Source organism: Anolis sagrei, chromosome 2 (assembly GCF_037176765.1).
Source record: "Anolis sagrei isolate rAnoSag1 chromosome 2, rAnoSag1.mat, whole genome shotgun sequence".
NCBI classification, from domain to species: domain Eukaryota; kingdom Metazoa; phylum Chordata; class Lepidosauria; order Squamata; family Dactyloidae; genus Anolis; species Anolis sagrei.
In genome coordinates, this window is record NC_090022.1 from 52395794 (window position 1) to 52413369 (window position 17576).

General features: G+C 39.3%; 2 protein-coding genes across 3 annotated transcripts in view; one reads left to right on the forward strand and one right to left on the reverse strand.

Moving 5' to 3' along the window:
- The window catches only part of ZXDC (ZXD family zinc finger C), an 18464-nt gene extending 15083 nt beyond the window's left edge, over positions 1-3381 (forward strand). The window contains exon 10 of the mRNA XM_060766206.2: positions 38-3381. Coding sequence (XP_060622189.2) covers positions 38-124 — 87 coding nt within the window. The 3' untranslated portion in view covers positions 125-3381. The remainder of the gene's footprint in view (positions 1-37) is intronic.
- The window catches only part of CFAP100 (cilia and flagella associated protein 100), a 26862-nt gene continuing 12494 nt past the window's right edge, over positions 3209-17576 (reverse strand). For both annotated transcript variants that reach the window (XM_060766208.2, XM_060766207.2), the window contains exons 8-16: positions 16343-16423; positions 15374-15549; positions 14751-14922; positions 12646-12712; positions 10443-10594; positions 9127-9262; positions 7968-8170; positions 6542-6635; positions 3209-3916 (exon numbers count right to left, since the gene is read on the reverse strand). In XM_060766208.2, coding sequence (XP_060622191.1) covers positions 3803-3916; positions 6542-6635; positions 7968-8170; positions 9127-9262; positions 10443-10594; positions 12646-12712; positions 14751-14922; positions 15374-15549; positions 16343-16423 — 1195 coding nt within the window. In that variant the 3' untranslated portion in view covers positions 3209-3802. The remainder of the gene's footprint in view (positions 3917-6541; positions 6636-7967; positions 8171-9126; positions 9263-10442; positions 10595-12645; positions 12713-14750; positions 14923-15373; positions 15550-16342; positions 16424-17576) is intronic.

Here is a 17576-nt window from a genome sequence, read left to right on the forward strand (position 1 = left end):
TATGTGAATTTTCCTTTCTTAAAATTAATTTGAACAGGAGACACACAATTCTGCTGAAGAGGATGCCAGTTCTGACAATTCTCAGTTTACAGGAAGCACCATTAATCTACAAGATCTTGAATAAATGCATTTGGAAAAGAGATCCAGTCATTCGCATGAAGCAAAATCTTGAGAAATAGACGTGTTTTTGCATCGATGAAGAGAAGTGGCAAAGTGGGAGCATGCACACGCTTGTGCTACCTTGTGGCTTGCCTGATGGTTACCGTGCAATGAAAAACTGTTCATCGGATTTTTGGAGATCTTGATATACTCTTTTTTGTGGTCAGAAAAGATACGTACAGCAGAGTGTTTTAAGTTATGCGGTGGATGACTTTGAATGCTGTCTTGGAGTGAACATACTGTGATGATATTCTCTACTAAATGAACAGTTATGCTTGGCACTTTTTCTTTATGTTCAAAAGAAGCAGACGACAAGAGGTTTCCATACTAAAAGGGCAGCATGATGGTGAAGACTATTTAAAATCAGGGGTGGGAAAAGTATTGCCTGTGGGTTGCAAGTAGCCCAAGGGGCCATTTTGAGGACCCCAGGGGTAAAAACAAATTGCCTTTTTTTTTTGCTTTAGAATGCCACCAAATGTGTTTTAGGAAATATAAAGGATGTTCACACCACCTTTGGAGGCCCATTGGACCCCTAGGGGCCCAAATGAGTATTGCAAAAAATAAAAACTTTTTTTGCCTGGAATTGCTCCAAAATCCATTAAGGGCATGGGGTACATTTCCACCAGATTTTGCAGACCAATTTCATCCCAGGACAAGGCTTTTGAAATGCAGGCATGGAAAAAAATTCCTGCGCTCCACAAAAGCAGTTGGCATTTTCTTTCTTTCTTTTTGCCAGGAGCAGGTACAGCTCTACAAGGTTTCCTAGGGGGCTAATGTGGTGATTCCCTACTTTTCTGCAGTCGCTCACCCCGACTTAAATGTTTCACCACAAACTGACAGTTATCTGATAATGTTGAATACATTTCCAGGGAACCAAAACAGAAGAAATAGTACAGTACTTGGGGGTAGCAGATGCTGAAAAAGAACAGTATATTTCTTGTTCTTACCATATGATCATTTTGCTTTATGGGTTGCCCCTTAGTAGGCCACCTGCCAGATTTTAATTCTTTCAACTGTTGATCAAGTTTACAGTAATACAAGCCAGTATTGCAATTTCTTTTTAAGGTGTCACTTTAATTATGTGTAGCTCGATCATATCCATGTTTGGTCGGAAACAAATCTTGCTGAGTTTAGTAGGATTTAATGTAAGTATTCAAAAGGTTGTATCCTTTGCTTGTTGACCATTACACAAGGTCTTTGCTTCAGCAAAGAACATACAACTAGTATTCATAGTAAGTAAATAGGTAAGTAACTTATTGACTGATAAGTGCATCTTTAAAAAGAAATCTGCCTTTTTATTTTAGGCATTTGGAAGATAATTGTATGGACTTAAAAGAGCAAATATTAAAATTTCATCTAGAACAGACAAGATCTCAATATTTGACAACAAATCTGGAGGCTGGAATTGTAGCCACCTAGATTTAAGTCATACATATTTAGGTTTAAAAGCTGTGTATGTATGTATGCATTTTTATTCCTTTTGATTGTGAGTGCAAATGCAAATGCATTTCTATATATTTTTAAAGAAAAACAAGATTTCCTGGAAAGGAAGACTTGTCATCTTAACCTTGTTTATATTTATTCGCAGTAATGAAATGCACTGAAATGATATGTCAATTAGAAATAACAGTAGTGCGGGTGTCATCAGTTGCCTAGTACCCCCCACCGCAAAAAAAAAAAAAAAAAACCAACCAAACAAACAAAAAACCCGGCTATATTCAGAAGTTCATGTTCAGGAATAAACGGATTTGCCCTGTTGCCATTGAAACTTTCCTGGCATCCGTATATAAGAGGAGGCTGGTACTGGGCTATTGCCAGAAAGGTCTCTTTCTCTCCTTCCTAGGGATGCTAGGAGTCCTGGGGTCTTACTTGACACCAGTTACTTGGTTCTCGTATCACTTCTGGTTGTGTCATCAGGAGCACAATGTGGTTGAAATGGCCTCGAAAACAACTGCTTCCCAATCTTTCCATATTGGACCGCTAATCATTTTCACTTTAGTCAAATGGAAACTATGAGGGGGCATCCAATCCATAATTTGATATGTCCTAATTACTTACTGTGCCTTTTCTGTGTCCGGAAAAATATGAAGCTATTTGAAAACATTTTGTAGGGATTATTTACCTTGCATTTTAATATTTGGGCATCATCCTTTAAAAAACCCTTAACTGGTTTAATTTATCATTCTGTAATACAGTAGTATACAAAACCTGCTTGACCATTGTATTTAGCCATTACTGTACTTCTGCAATAGCAAATGTGTACAATACATAATTTTTATTGCGGTTATACAAATCTCCAAGCCAGAAGGAGTTACGAAAATACAGATGTTTAAAGCCTTTGGCTTTACCTACTTCTACAACACTGAAATTCAGTTTAAGAGAAATCAAAATATGTAAAAGTATGCTGTTTCACCTCAAATTCCTTACTCAGTGGAGTGGTTCGCACACTTACCTTGCCAGTGATCCTCCGGAGAACATGGGCAAATCCTGCCCCTCCCTTCAGCATGAAGCAAATGGCCCATTTACACGATACTCTCACTGCCCCAAATTTCTTTTTTCTGGGATACAGATTTCTCCTCAATAAACTTCTATCCATTCCGTTATCTTAGACTTGTGATACGGGAAGAATGGGCAGCATGTAGGCCCCAGGGACATTTTTCTTTTGATTCGCAACATTTTGAAGAAAACTTACTTTGACTTCAAATGCTTTTGCATTTTAATGGGGATTGGGGGGGGGGGGGTGGTGAAAACATGACAGATTTGTTGCACACATCCCCTAAATGGTGCATTGAAATATGTGGAATTAAAACACATTTGGGTTGCAGCTGTCCAAAATATGGTGAGGACATTGATTTTCAGGCAGTTCTTGGCCCCAGCCTTAGGTGAATGGTGGACTGGTTTGTGGGTAGCATCCCTGCACTTTTATCATCGAAAGAAGATCACTGACTGGGTAAGAGTTTGAACTGGATCCCTCCTACGTGGTGCTTCTCTTGTACAGAATCATGCCTCCTGAAGAATGAGTCAACACTTCTATTAGACAACATGTAAATGCATTTCTTCTAAAAAGTTTCTTTACTTGGCTTTGTATATTACTGTACATTTCTAATGGCTTAAGGGTAAGCATCAGATTTATTCCAGCAAAGTCCATTGCTGGCAGTGGACAATTAAAACATTGCGGAAATAAAAAGGATTAATAAAAACAACCAATGTCCAGTTTCACCATTTCAGTCTCTTTTTGTGTTATTTCCATACTGACCTCAAAAGATTCTCACTAAGATTTCCGAGTTAGGAAACTTTCAACATTCAGTAGAAGAAATATGATCATGCATTGATGCCTCTTTTTTGTTTTAAAATTATTATACAGTATATGTAAATTAGCTTTCTGATGCTTTCTTTTGTGATCCTACTGCTTTAACAATTTTGAAGACTTTTCCCCAAAAGCTGTTATGAAGTAATTTTGATTTATCAGGATCAGCACTTTCTCTTCTCATCTACTTTAAGTGTGTAACTAGTATTAGGAAATTACATTTTAAGGAAGTGTAGGGTTTTTTTCCTCAAATAATTTGCACACTATCTACCAAAATCTTCCCACTCAGTTTTGTCACATTCTGTACGCTTCATAACTTCTTGCAGCTTTGAGCTGCTAAGTAAAGTAATAAAGTAGCTCTTCCTTTTCCTTGTCCATGAGCCCTTGATCGTCATCTTCCTTCTCCTTGAAGGCAGGAGGCTCGGAACGGAAAACCAATCTTCTGCCAGTCTAAAAAAGAACAATGAAAAGTGGTTTTAAGCAACTAAAACCATCTTGAACCACAGGTCCATCAACAAAAGCAGAAGCTACATCTGTCTTCTTCCTACCCCGTTTTATCTGTAGGAAAGGAAGAGGTGCAAGAGCAACAGATAGTTTTTACTTATGTTTGGCTTGAAACACTGAAAAGCCAAATGTTGACAGCATTGACCAAAACTGGAATTGTTGGGAGAATCCATAGTATCTTTTCATATAACCAGGAACATGCTTAAGATAGCTGACAAGCTAAACATGGGTGGAGAAGCAGTGTACTTATGTAATACCGCACCAATGATGCTGCTGCAGATGTCTTGAGTGCATTTAGTTTAGAAAAAGGGAATAGTTTAGCTTTGAAAACATAAGTAAAAGCTCCCAGGCAATAAGTAGTAGTAGTCATGTGCATTTGGGACTTACCTTCATCCGTTTCGTGTCCCTGCTTTCGGTGGGGGCCCTATCAGTTTTCATCTGAGTCTCCCAAAATACTTATTTTTTGTTTTCGGGGCCAAATGATCTGCTTTCTTTTGGCCCATTATGGGGGGGGGGGGGGGTGTCTTCACCTGTAGGCCCAAAGCACCCGGGCCTATGGGTGCAGGCTTTGGCCCTATGCACCCGGGCCTTGCAGGGTCTGCAGCCAATCGCCGAGTAAGGAACGCTCCTTACTCTGTGCTCATCTGCAGGCCCTGCCAGGCCCCAGGAAATTTATCTGAAAAGCAGGCTTGGAGTCGGTACCCGCTCCCGTCTGCCTTTCGTATCACATTTTCATTTCAGAAAGGGCCTTTCCGTTTCATGCCATTCGAATGGATGGAACAAAACATGAATAAGACAAATAAGACACATTTCGGGCCCATGCCTAGTAACTAGTAAGTTGCTGTAATGCTACTGTAAAACAAATACCCTTATTGCTTAAATGCTCCAAATGGAGTATGCAATCTATACAAAATGTGTCCTAAGAGTAGCGCTGAGAGTGCCATATATATATATATATTGCACAAAAATTCCATATGTTGTCATAACAGCAGTTAAGTTTGAAAATATGAAATCAGTTTGGCAATATATCTGAACTATACCAGTTTACATGTCATGGATTGGAGGGAGCTGCCTAAACATGCTTTCATCCCATTGAAAGCCAGAGGAACTGTTAAACAGTTCAAGGCAACTGACAAAAGCAGAGAAGCAAGTTGTGATCTATTTTGTTTCTATATTTGGAAACAAGTTAAGTGGTAAATGGTTTTATCTATGTATAGGAAGAAATTCTGTGTTACATCAAATTCTACTATTGGAGTAGTGCTTCAGCCTTTCTGCCATAACCACCCACACTTTGAGCCAGTGCTATCAGGCTGCCCTACACATGTGGAGCATATCAAGATTTTTTTCTGGTAGAAAAGAGCTGAATATCTAAAATAGGTGGGGATCAAGGCTTTCCACATTCCCAACATTTCTCACAGTTGGTTAGGACTTCTGAGAAATATAATCCAGCAACACCTGAAAATCCATATTGCCTCTGTTCTAAAAGATCTTACAGTTCTTTAATAACAGGGATAATAGATTTTCAGCGACCATATAAATTATTTGGTAGACAGTAAACTTGAGATTTTTTAAAAGGCTACAGTAATTTGATATGAGGGGATTTTCTTTCTCACAATATTATGGTAAGTGGTGAAAGAAAAGGGAGTGGGGAAAGCCTATGCACAAACAAACCTTACAATGGAGGAATGTAAGGTTTGAATTTCTGTAGAATGATATGTGCTTTCTTAATTGAAAATCTGCAGGTAACACCAAATTCGGGGTGACAAAAATAAATTGTGAGGCTGGCAAATACTATCTAATAAAGGTAAAAGCTTAAAAGTTTACATGTACACTGGACAAGGTTTCTATTTCTTCTGATTGTAAAATAAATTCTGGGTAGATCAAAATATTGTGTGGAAGCTGCAACAAAAATAATTACATACTGGGTATCATTATGAAAGGGACTAAATATAAGTATCAAATTATAATGTGACTGCAGTTGGGATATGATGGACATCATAAATTATTTGGGCCAGAGGAAATCTCACATTTGGACGTTTTAGCTAGAAAAATAGTGAGTATGGGGTTAGATACCCTGACTGATCTGGAAGCTATGCGGGGTAAGTTTTGGTTAGCAGGTGGATGGGAGACTGCCAACAAATAACATGCTCTATAAAATGTTTCTGAGGAAAGAACTGAGAAGACCTCTGAGGATCTCTTGTCTAAGAAAACCCTTTGAAATGTATGGAATTGGCCTCAGTCAATTTCAATTTTGGACCACGGGCTACTTTTGACCTCTGGAGTACTAATCTCTAAAATTAGCTTTTGGTTGCTGTTTCGATGTTTCAGTAAGCCATATAATATGGAGACAGTTATATTCATCATAGCCTCTGTTGTACAATGTAAAGCCACCGACGAGTTATTTTGGGCATGTAATGTGCGCAATCAGTATATTAAATCAATGCTTATCCTTTTGTATAGACAGTTCAGTGGAGCTCTTGTAGGACACTGAAAAGAAGAGCCTGTATAACTAGATGAAACTGCAAAAGAGGGTACAAATAAATTAGCATGAGTTCCCTTGTCTGAACATACCTTTTTCTTAACATCTGCTTGTGCTCTTGCCAGAGCCCGCTGCAGCCTCTCCTCCTGCAGTTGTCTCTGCTGCCTTATCTTTTCTTCCCTCATTCTGGTAAAATGAAGAACCAGGCCAACAGTGAAGTATAGGAACAATATTAGTCTGATCTAATTCCTAACAAGTTAGTTACAGGCTGGGATCTAGCTGAAATTGCTGCAATGTACAGGCAAAGAAGAAAACAATTTTCTTTGGGTTAGTTATCCTATGTTCTCACTGGGCTGGGGTGTTACTGTGAAAGCTCCTGTCCTTGCTCAGTAAGTGAAGGCTGCCACTAAAAGGAAGAAGCAAAAAAACTTACACATCTGTCATGAAACGAAGGTTGATAAATTCTCTTAACCAAGTCATCTAAACTGAACCAGGATAATGGGATTTTTTAAGTGGCCTTGCCTCACTTTAAGCTGAGCCAGAGGTTGTGCGGTCCGTCCTTCAGATGTTGTTGAACTGCATCTCACATTAGCCTAAGCTAAGACTGCAGGGAGGTGCAGGTAAACATCTGGAGAGCCACACCATTTTTACTCCTGCTTTAGGCAATACAAGTGCACTAGCATCCCTCTTTCTGCACTAACCACCTCATCAGATGACCTGTGGCAGAAGGAGATGATGGTCTGCTTTGCCACAAGGCATGGGGAATCTAGCACCCCAGGTGTCACATTACCCAGCGAATCACATAGTGGAAGCATGGAGCATGCATGGTAGATGCGGCTTCTAAACTGGGTAACACGGGAAGCCTCCCGTATTGCCAGGGCAGCAGTGAAACGCCAGTTCCACCCTTCTGCAATCACGGAACCGGCACAATGCCTTTTGTTAGGAGCCAGCTGGCTCCGTGAGTGACAGGGGATAGGTCGTTTTTTGCCGCCAAATCTTGCCCCATATGATGAGGTCAACAATTTGTCTCTTCCTTTAGTTAACAATACAATCCCCACATTCATGAGGCATACATTCACAAACCTAATAGATACGCCTCAATGCTATGGAATCCTGGGACCTGTAGTTTTACAAGGTCTTTAGCATTCTCTATCAAAGTGTGCTGGTGTCTCACCAAACTACATGTCCTAGGATTCCATTGCATTGAGCCTTTGCAGTTAAAATTGTGCCAAACTGAATTAATTCTATGGTGTAGGTTAGGCTTGTGCATTTCAACAGAACCTCAAGCCGTTTATGCTATGCGGATTTCATGGAGATCCCCTGTTGAGGAAGTAGTCTTTTCCCATTCCACCCAAGTCTGATCTAGGGGAGAATCTCAGACCGTGCAACTGATTTGGAAAAGTTGAAGGGAGTCGTCAACTTTGTCCCTCTCATATGGACAGAAGTGGGGGTTTTTGGTGGGAAGCTCTAATTGCATACAACATACGTACAACTCTCCCACTGTGATAGCCTTCTCACCTCATCCTTCTTTCTTTTTCCTTGGCTTTCTCAGCTTGTTCTATTTTTGCTGCAGGTACCCTCTCAAGACACTCCAACAAGTCATCTAATTGGTGTTCTATCACCGTTAGCATCTGCAGCGTTCCTAGGTTCGCCTCATTTGTGCCAATGCAGCGTCGATAGACTTCCAGCACCTTTTTATTCAAACTTGCCAGCATTTTGTCCTGCAGGAAAGCACAAATACTAATCTAGCACTGAAAAGAAATTGTAGAGTTAAAATCCACAAGCATGTGGACAATTTCAACAGAAAGGCAGAAACATGAAAATGAACAAAATCTAGCTACCAATATTTAAAAAACTCTAAAATTATAACAGTAAATAAAGAACAATAGTAAAACACAGGGAACTCCAGACAAGAAACAATCAGGGACAGCTAATCTCAAGAAAAGATTCCCCCAGGCAGTAAGAAGCCATACCTAAAAACTGTCAGCCTATCAAATGCTAATCAAGGTGGCCAATTGAAACATTTACACTTAGCTCCAACAGACAAGAGTTCTTTCTCACACTCTGGACTTTCCACAGATACATAAACCCAATTTTTCTAGTTTCCAACAGACCTAACAACTTCTGAGGGTGCCTGCCATAGATGCAGGTGAAATGTCAGGAGAGAATGCTTTTAGAACATGGTCACACAGGCTGAAAAAACCTACAAACACCCAACTTTAGAGTTATCCGCCCCTCCTCCCCCCCCCCCCCCCCAACTTCCCACTGCTCTAATACATTTGCCAAGAACAAACTGTTAAGTTCACTTTAGGGATGGCATAAGTCAGAAATGACTTGAAGCCACACAACAATATACAATTATTTTACGTTGGTCTTGATAACTGTTCCCAACTAATACTGAATATATTTTCTTGGAAGAGTAGTTATCCTCCCCTCAATGCAAAGATATCTTTATGACCTCTCAGATGTTATGGTTCTCATGAGCTTTTGTTGACATAGCAAATAGTGAGGGGTGATGTGTGCAGCAACATTCAAAGGCCACAAGTTGCCCACCTTACATTAGCAACAGTCCACTCTATAGACTGTAGGAGTTGTCCACAAGATAGATATGTGCCAGCCATTCTCTTAGCTGTTGTATTTTATTCATTTTATTCATTGACATGATTTACGTATATACCTGAACTTCCGCTTTGTATTCTCCAAAGGAAAACACACGTGATTTGAGTTCTAGATCTGCTGCAGTTTCCTCTTCTTTAATGATGTTGGACTGAAGAGTGACAGTAAGTTGCTTCAGCTGTTCAATTTCATGGTCCCTGATCCAAAAGAAATGGAAGGCAGTTTTATTAGAATTTACTTATCACTCAAAACACATTCAGCTTTCTAGTAAATAAGATCTAGATATCCTGGATTTACAGTTTTTTGTGTTCTATTTTTGAGAGAACAGATGGAATATCCTGTATGTGCATTGTTTAAAGAAGGAAGTGGAAGGAGGATATTTGAAGTCACCTGTCAACAGTGTAAGGATTTGAACATTGGACTGAGACTCAGGAGACCAGGATTTGAATCTCCTCCTAGCCGTGAAAACTCAGTAGGTGACCCTGGGCAAATGCCATTTTTTTCAGCCTTCGAAAAGAGCAAAGGTGACTCCCTTCTGAACAAATATTGTCAAGAAAACCCTGTGATAGCAATGCCTTGGGGTTGCCATAAGTTAGAAACAATTTGAAGGTATACAATAACAACTGCTCAGCTGCTGAACTTGCTGACTAAAAGGTTGGTGGTTTGAATCTGGGGAGTAGGGTGAGCTCCCGCTGTTAGCCACAGCTTCTGCCAACCTAGCAGTTCAAAAACACGCAAATGTCAAAAGAGCAATAGGTTCTGCTTCTGCAGGAAGATAACACCGCTCCATACAGTCATGCCAGCCACATGACCTTGGAGGTGTCTACGGACAATGCCAGCTCTTTGGCTTAGAAATAGAGATGAGCACCACCCCTTGGAGTTGGACATGACTAGATGTAATGGCAGGGGGAACCTTTACCTTTACCTTTAATATAACAAAAAATGAAACATTTTCTGTTCCTGGTTTGAAAGTGTTATTTCCTCTTTAATTGTGTGGTACTTACTTTGAAAGTAGTTGTTACACTCCAGAAACTTCATTTTTGTGGCTGCCACAAACTATGTTGAATTGGATTAGACTACGAGGTATTCATTGAAAAACTATAGCAAAAATGTGCTGTAAGATGTCTCACAAAAATAACGTTTTTGCAGTTTAATAAACCTTTTCCCATGTTTTATGACAAAACCAATTAGAAATGACAGACCTAACCCAGGAATAAAAATCGTGTTACATTGTACTATCAACAGCAGCAAGATAGCAGTCTGAGCAGAAGTACACGTCCCCTGTTACATACATTGCAACAATTGCAAATGTCAAGTCCCTTAAAATTATAGTGGATTGTAGTGATTTATTGTGGGGAGCAGGCTTTAATCACTTACATTTTATTCCGGGTGTTAGTCAGGGTATGTCGAAGCTCATCCATGGTTTCTTCTGTTTCTTGAGAATTCTGAATTAGGGACAAATTCTGTTCTTCCAGTTCAGTGAACAAATTCAACAATTGGTGTGGATCTGTGAAGTATAATTCAGGTTCCTGCAAAAGGAAAGATTGACACCAAGGGAACCTTTCTGTTACCCAGCCTGGAGAACTGTAGGACGAACATATGAATTTTTCAATAAGGAAGTGGGTACATTTAGCAGGACAGAATGAAAGGATAATGCCACTGTGAATAGCAATTCTCTTAACTGCAAAGTTAACCTTGCAGATTCACGACCCCAAATTATGCTGGTGTGAAAAATTCATACTGTAAATCCATTTCTGGATATGGTTGGCACAGGAGCCAGTTCCAGTCAGTGAATTTCTCCCCAGGTAAAAGGGATAATGGAAGATCAGCCACAAGTGCCTAGAAATCTCATTAATTCCATGGTGACTGTGGAAACTGAAGCAGTCAGACAGCTGGAGTAGAGAACCTTCCTGAGGATACAGCTATGCTCATATTGCCAAAACAAAAGCCTATAAGAATAAGCCTGGTGCCTTACTTTTAAAACCATTTCCCCATATAACAGGTGAGATTTATTGATTGTAATTAAAGGGATATTTGATCCTGCATTGACCACATTGCTTTGGTGAATTGCCTCCTTTTTGGCTTAAGAAGAGAAACTAAAAATTATTTTAAAGGTAGTCCTATATTTGCAAAAAGTTTAATTGGATGGTAATGTAATTATTTAAATGGTTGAAGGGTTGTAATAACATTAAAATTGGAAGCTTGAAGCTTTTTTTGTGTAGAAGCATGCTGGATAACTCCTTAAGGTTGGCAGTTCGAATCCGAAGAGCAGGGTAAGCCCCTCTCTGTCAGCTCCAGCTTCCCATGCAGGGATATGAGAGAAGCCTCCCACAAGATGGTAAAACATCCAGGCGTCCCTTGGGCAATGTCCCTGCAGACAGCCAATTCTCTCACACCAGAAGCGACTTGCAGTTTCTCAATTGCTTCTGACATTAAAAAAAAACCTAGTTATAGTATGTAAAGTAGGTCCTGATGGACATGTGTGCCAAGTTTGGTCCAGATCCATTGTCAGTGGGAATCACAGTGCTCTCTGGATGTGGGTGAACTACAACTCCCATTGTCCAGGGTCAGTCCTCCCCAAGTATCTAAAGTTGGTCATGGGGGTGTGGGTCTGTGTGCTAAGTTTGGTCCAGATGCATTGTTGGCAGGAGAAACAGGGCTCTCTGGATGTGGGAGTCATCTTGAAAAATACATACATACATATACAGTAGAGTCTCGTTTATCCAACATAAATTGGTCAGCAGAACGTTGGATAAGCGAAAATATTGGATAATAATGAGGGATTAAGGAAAAGCCTATTAAATGTCAAATTACATTATGATTTTACAAATTAAGCACCAAAGCATCATGTTTTACAACAAATCAACAGAAAAAGTAGTTCAATACATGGTAATGTTATGTAATAATTACTGTATTTACAAATTTAGCACCAATACAGCTGTGGATCTGGGCAGGAGGCAGACTGCTTTGGATATACAGAACATTGGATAAACGAAGGTTGGATAAGCGAGACTTTACTGTATATTTATTTTAATGTTTATTTATACATATTATGAAAAAGAACAAATTGTTTAAATTAGGGATGGATCACATTTTGCACACATTCACCTCGGTCTTGCTCCCCCTTCTGTGGTTCTTCCTGGAAAGAGGATGCATCCCCATGTACCCTCTTCCCTGTTTTAATTGTAGCAGCAACATTAAATCAAATAACAATAAATAACATTATTTATTTATTAAATAAATAACATTAAATTGAGCCTTCCCTTTGAAGTAAATTGATAAGATGATTTTAGACAAACTTTCTTTAATTAGGCAAGATTTTTATTTGATAAGATGTCCTATTTGGAGGTACTGTTTATCTGCAGGGGACACGTTCCAAGACTCCTCATGAATATCTTAAAACATGGAAAATAGTATTTTTACTATATCTGGGCCAGAAGCAGGATATAAAATTGACCCGGGGGGGGGGGGGACCTGGAGAGGTCCATAAACTCTTCTAAGGGGGAACATGGATAAATGAAACCAAAGATTTCAAATATAGCAAATCAAAAGTAATAGAGCTGAAATCATGGTCACTAACCTCATCATCTTCCTCTTCATTTATCTCTGGAATGAGCTTGTCTTCTGATGGGGGATTCAGACTGCTCCTGCAGAAGTTAGAACAGAGTTAGATGTATGTATAAAGTGACTACCTACAATGAACACTATGATAATAATATAGTTCTAGGTTGATTTAATCGTTTTATTTATTTACTTACTATATTTATATACCGCCCCTCTCAGCTCGCAGATGACTCAGGGCATTTTATAGCTGGCATCAAAACCATAAAATAAAATTAAAAACATTTACATAAATATAAAACCAAAGCAAAATCAATAAAAACATGTATCATTAGGGTCTTCTTGTTAAAAACATTGTTCAGTCACATCATCCAGTCGTTCCATTTTCCTATGTCTTGCTCAAAAGGCAAGTCTTGACTTTTTTTCGGAATGGTAAAAGAGAAGGGGCCTATAAAATATTATATTATTATTATTATTATTATTATTATCATATTATTAATATAATAACAGTATTTATTTTATCATATAGCCCTGCCATGGTCTTGTTTCATTCAGTACACTGTGAGCCATAAAACAAAACAAAACAAAACAAACCCAATAAAAACAAAATACCCAATCATTGCTGCAGTTTTATGGTGCTTGGGAAACCTCCTATGTTGTGAAAGAATGTGCCATATTCTCTGTCTCCAGAGGGAGAAAGCAAAAACGACATGCAGAACAGAACATTCTCCTTCCATTGCTTGCAGATACCTCAAGTCCTCATCACGAATCCACGGGGCAGCAGGAGGATTCATCATGCACTGCACCTCTTATCCCATCCCATGGGAGGAAGCGTTGCCGCTCAGCTTCCTCCTGTTCTTCTCTATGAAACACAAGAAGTGTCCTGTCCCATATTTCCAGGGAAGCGTCCTAGCATGCTGTCAGGATGCTTCCTCTACAGAGCCCTGCCAGAAGTTGCCTTATGTTGTCTGATGGCATCCAACAAGCTCCATGGAGGAAGCATCCTGGAAGCATGGTAGGACACTTAATTTTCTCTGTGTGATGAGGAGGTAAGTCCAGCCATTCTCTCCTTGCAGAACTTAGCTACTGAAGAATGAGGAAAAGAGAAGTCTTTTTCCAAAACTGGGTGGAGTTCCAGGCCTCTGAAAGGGTCCTTTCAATGCCAGACATTGGACATAGTATACTGCTTATTGCAGAAACATTGATGGTGAATGATGCAGCATATAGTACACAGCAGAGCAACATTCACTCTTCACAGCCAGTGGAAGAACTGGATCCCTGTATAAATTCTTCCTGGTGGCAGGGGCCCACTCGTTACAGGAGGCGTGCTAGTAATTCCCTGAGGGCAAATGCATCCACAGCCCTCCCACTTTTTCAACAACATGTCTCCAAACCAGCTGCAGATAAGGTAGGGTACCACCACAGAAGAACCCCACCCCAATGACATTTTCATTCTATTTCCAAATTTCTAGCATTGGGATGACTTAAAACACCAAGTGAACATTTAGAAATGTAAAAACATAACTAGTTGGGGATATCAATACACAAAAGGGTTCTTAGAGACTAACTGGGAGAACAAATTTAATTCATTGAGGGTGCACTGTAGAGTTAATGAAATTAACACTTGCTTTAACACCCATTGCTCAATGCTATGGAATCATGGAAATTGTAGTTTTACAAGATCTTTAGCCTTCTCTGCCAAAGAGTGCCTCACCAAACTAGAAATCCCATGATTCCATCCAGTTAAACTGGAGTTCAATTGCCTTAATTCTATTGTGTAGAGGCACCCTAATTTCCTCAGATGAATCACAGAAATATAGGTGGATGGAACTACAAGAACCATTCTAGTCTAATACTGGCCTTCGTGACAAAAGCATTTGAAAAGGGGCCATACCTTTGTTTAACAACCACCAAAGAAGAAAAGCCCACCCTGTGAGGCAGTGTGTTCTAATTTACATAAATTTCCCTGTTCTAATTTACATAAATTTCTTTTACTTCTATTCTAATTTGAGAGTTCCAGAGTGCAAGTTATTAATTCAAAAGATGGAGTCATCATGGGATTATCTGGATTTTGAGTGCTACAGATTGTAGTCAGACACTATTCCACCTTTTTCTTATACTTACATTTTTCTGCTTTGAGATGATCGGATAGTCCCCCTTGAAGACCTTCGGCTCATCCTCAAAGATTCTTTTCTACCCAAAATTTGACTTGGTGTCCTGGAGGAGCTAATCTCTGATGCAGATTGGTCAAAACTGGAGTGTTTTGCTATACTCATGCCCCGACGTCTGCCTTTTTCTTGAACAGAGCACAAAAATAGAAAATTTCATGAAAAGATGAAGAGCGAATTTGCTATTGCCTTCCTCTGAGGCTGAGAGAGTGTGACCGTGTCCTAAGTGGATTTCATGGCCAAGTGTGGATTTGAGCCCTGGTCTCCAAAGTTAGAGTACAACATTCAAACCATGTTGCTATACCGTCTCTCTGAGGAAATCAGCCCAGTTGCACATTCCTAAATCTGGATGCAAATTGTTCTCTCAATCACAGTTGCTACTATATGTGCATCGATATTTTAGAGAAAGGAACTGACCAAATTATCTGAGAGTATTCCTTGCCTAAGAAAACCCTATGAAATTCAGGGGGTTGCCATAAGTCAACCAGTGACTTGAAGGCACATACATGCACACACATGAGTGAGTGACTGAACATGAGAGCAAGAAAAGAATTAATACATTTTTGCTGGAATTCTAACCTTTCGATGGTATCACTGTAAGTTTGTCTTCTGTTGTACCAGAAACTGTTTTCATCCCTTTATCCTTCATCCGCCGTCTTTCATAATCTTCCCGCCACTCTTTGGGAGAGAGCTGGTAGAGGAAGTCCTTAAATACCACATACTCCTGAAATGTGTCCTCAAACCTTGCTATTTCACTAAAGGAGAACAATAAACCATGTCAATATCTCCCCATAGGATATGGAATCATTTCCAGTCTTCAACTGAGCCTAAAGCAAAAAGTAACTTTCTGAATTTCTGGGTTTTTTTTAAAAAAAAACTTCACTTGCCCACAGTCTGGGCAAAAAAAAAACAAAAAAAAACACACACACAGAAAGGACTACTACATGTCAGCAGCAGTTACTACATTTTCTACTGCAGCAGCAAACTGTTACATCACAATTCTGTCTCCTAACTGGGAAAAATGCCTCTCTCCTTAAACATTAAGACATAAAAAGATTTTCTTAGGATTTTCAGATTAATTCGACCACTACACAGTACCTTCTTTGCCTCAGTCTTCTCCAAAAAGAGAGAGATATATATAATGCTCAGTCTTGTAGAAATAGAGAACAAGACACAGTAGGAAAATGCATCACAGAACAGGTAAAAAAGTAGGAAAGCAATACCTGGCTACTCTGCATGAATTCAAGTCCCCAAGCTGAGATGATTTTCAGCCAAAAGTATTAAAAGAACTGATCAAAGAAATATCAGAACTCCTGGTAATAATATTTGAAAATTCTTGGAGAACAGGAGAAATCTCAGCAGGCTAGAGAAAGACAATCCACCTCTTCAAAAGGGTGGAAAAGAGGATCCAAGAACTACTGACGAGTCAACCTGACATCAATACCAGAAAATATGGAGCAGATCCTTAAACGAACAGTATGCAAGCACCTAGAAAGGCATGCTGTGAATCATTCATTTCTTTGTGATATTTTTCTGAACGATTGCTACCTTTGGATGTTCATCATTTGTGCAGTCAGTTCCCGGATCTCAATTATTTTTTCAAGTTTGGCTTTGGTTTCTCTTTCAGCACTGGAGAGGAAGGTGAACATGTAGCAGTTAGATGCACAACACTGGACAGCAACAAGTCATGACAAACAAGAACAATGGTCTTCCAAATCAGAAGCAGTTGCTAAAGGAGGGACAAGTTTATTCCAGATTTTGTTCCATTTCTGACCCTCCCCCTCACATTCTCCATCTAGATTTTGTGTGTAAGTGAACATATATATTGGTAGTGATTTAGCCACTTTATTCAGAGAAGGGGATTTTTTAAAGAAGGCACAAAAAGCTAAGGGACAGCACTTACAGTGATCCTTGATTAAGCTGAGCCAATTTATTGGGTCAATTTTTAAAATTTCTAGAATTACACATAATAGGACTGTGCAATCAATGAAAAAATGTTTCAATACTCATTACTAAATTGGGATGGTGATCATTTCTAAAATATCCTAAGGGGTCTGTATTGTAACTGTAATGATATAACAAAATTTTCCTTATTTTTTCATTATGTAACTGCACAAGTGGGGAAGCTTCTGGGGCTCCTCTCTCCCACATTGTAGAGCTATTGGGATGAAACTTGCTACAGTGGTAGAATACATTTACCACTCTTACCTTCCAAGTTATAGAATATTTCACACATCCACGGAATTTTGGGAATTTAAAAAAGTTTTTATGGACAATACATATTTTTTTTTAAAAAAACTACAAGAGCGATCTCCTTGAATTCTTGTTTTCAATGATACAACATAACCAGGACATCATTTTCCCCAAGTTTCAGAAAGATTTGCACATCCAATGATTTTGTGAGAATTTTAACCAACATAAATCAACTACTATTTCACTGGGAAACCCCAAAAACCATCCAGTCCAACCCCCTCCTGCCAGGCAGGATAAACACAGCCAAAGCACCCCAATAGATGCTCATTCAGCCTTTGAAATAATACTAATAGGAAACCTACTAGGTAAACTCTGGAGTTACTGCGTCTCAACTTTGCCTACCTCACAGCTACTTCACAGGGTTGATTCAACTCTCAACAATCCCATTTTATCTCAAAATCCCTTTAGAGAATGAACACTAAAACTTTCAGGGAGGAATTCTGGGAAATGTAATTTGGGAAAACGATGACCCCTGTGCCAGATTATTCAAAAGCCCCTGCCCTAAACTACATTTCCTAGAATTCTGCTC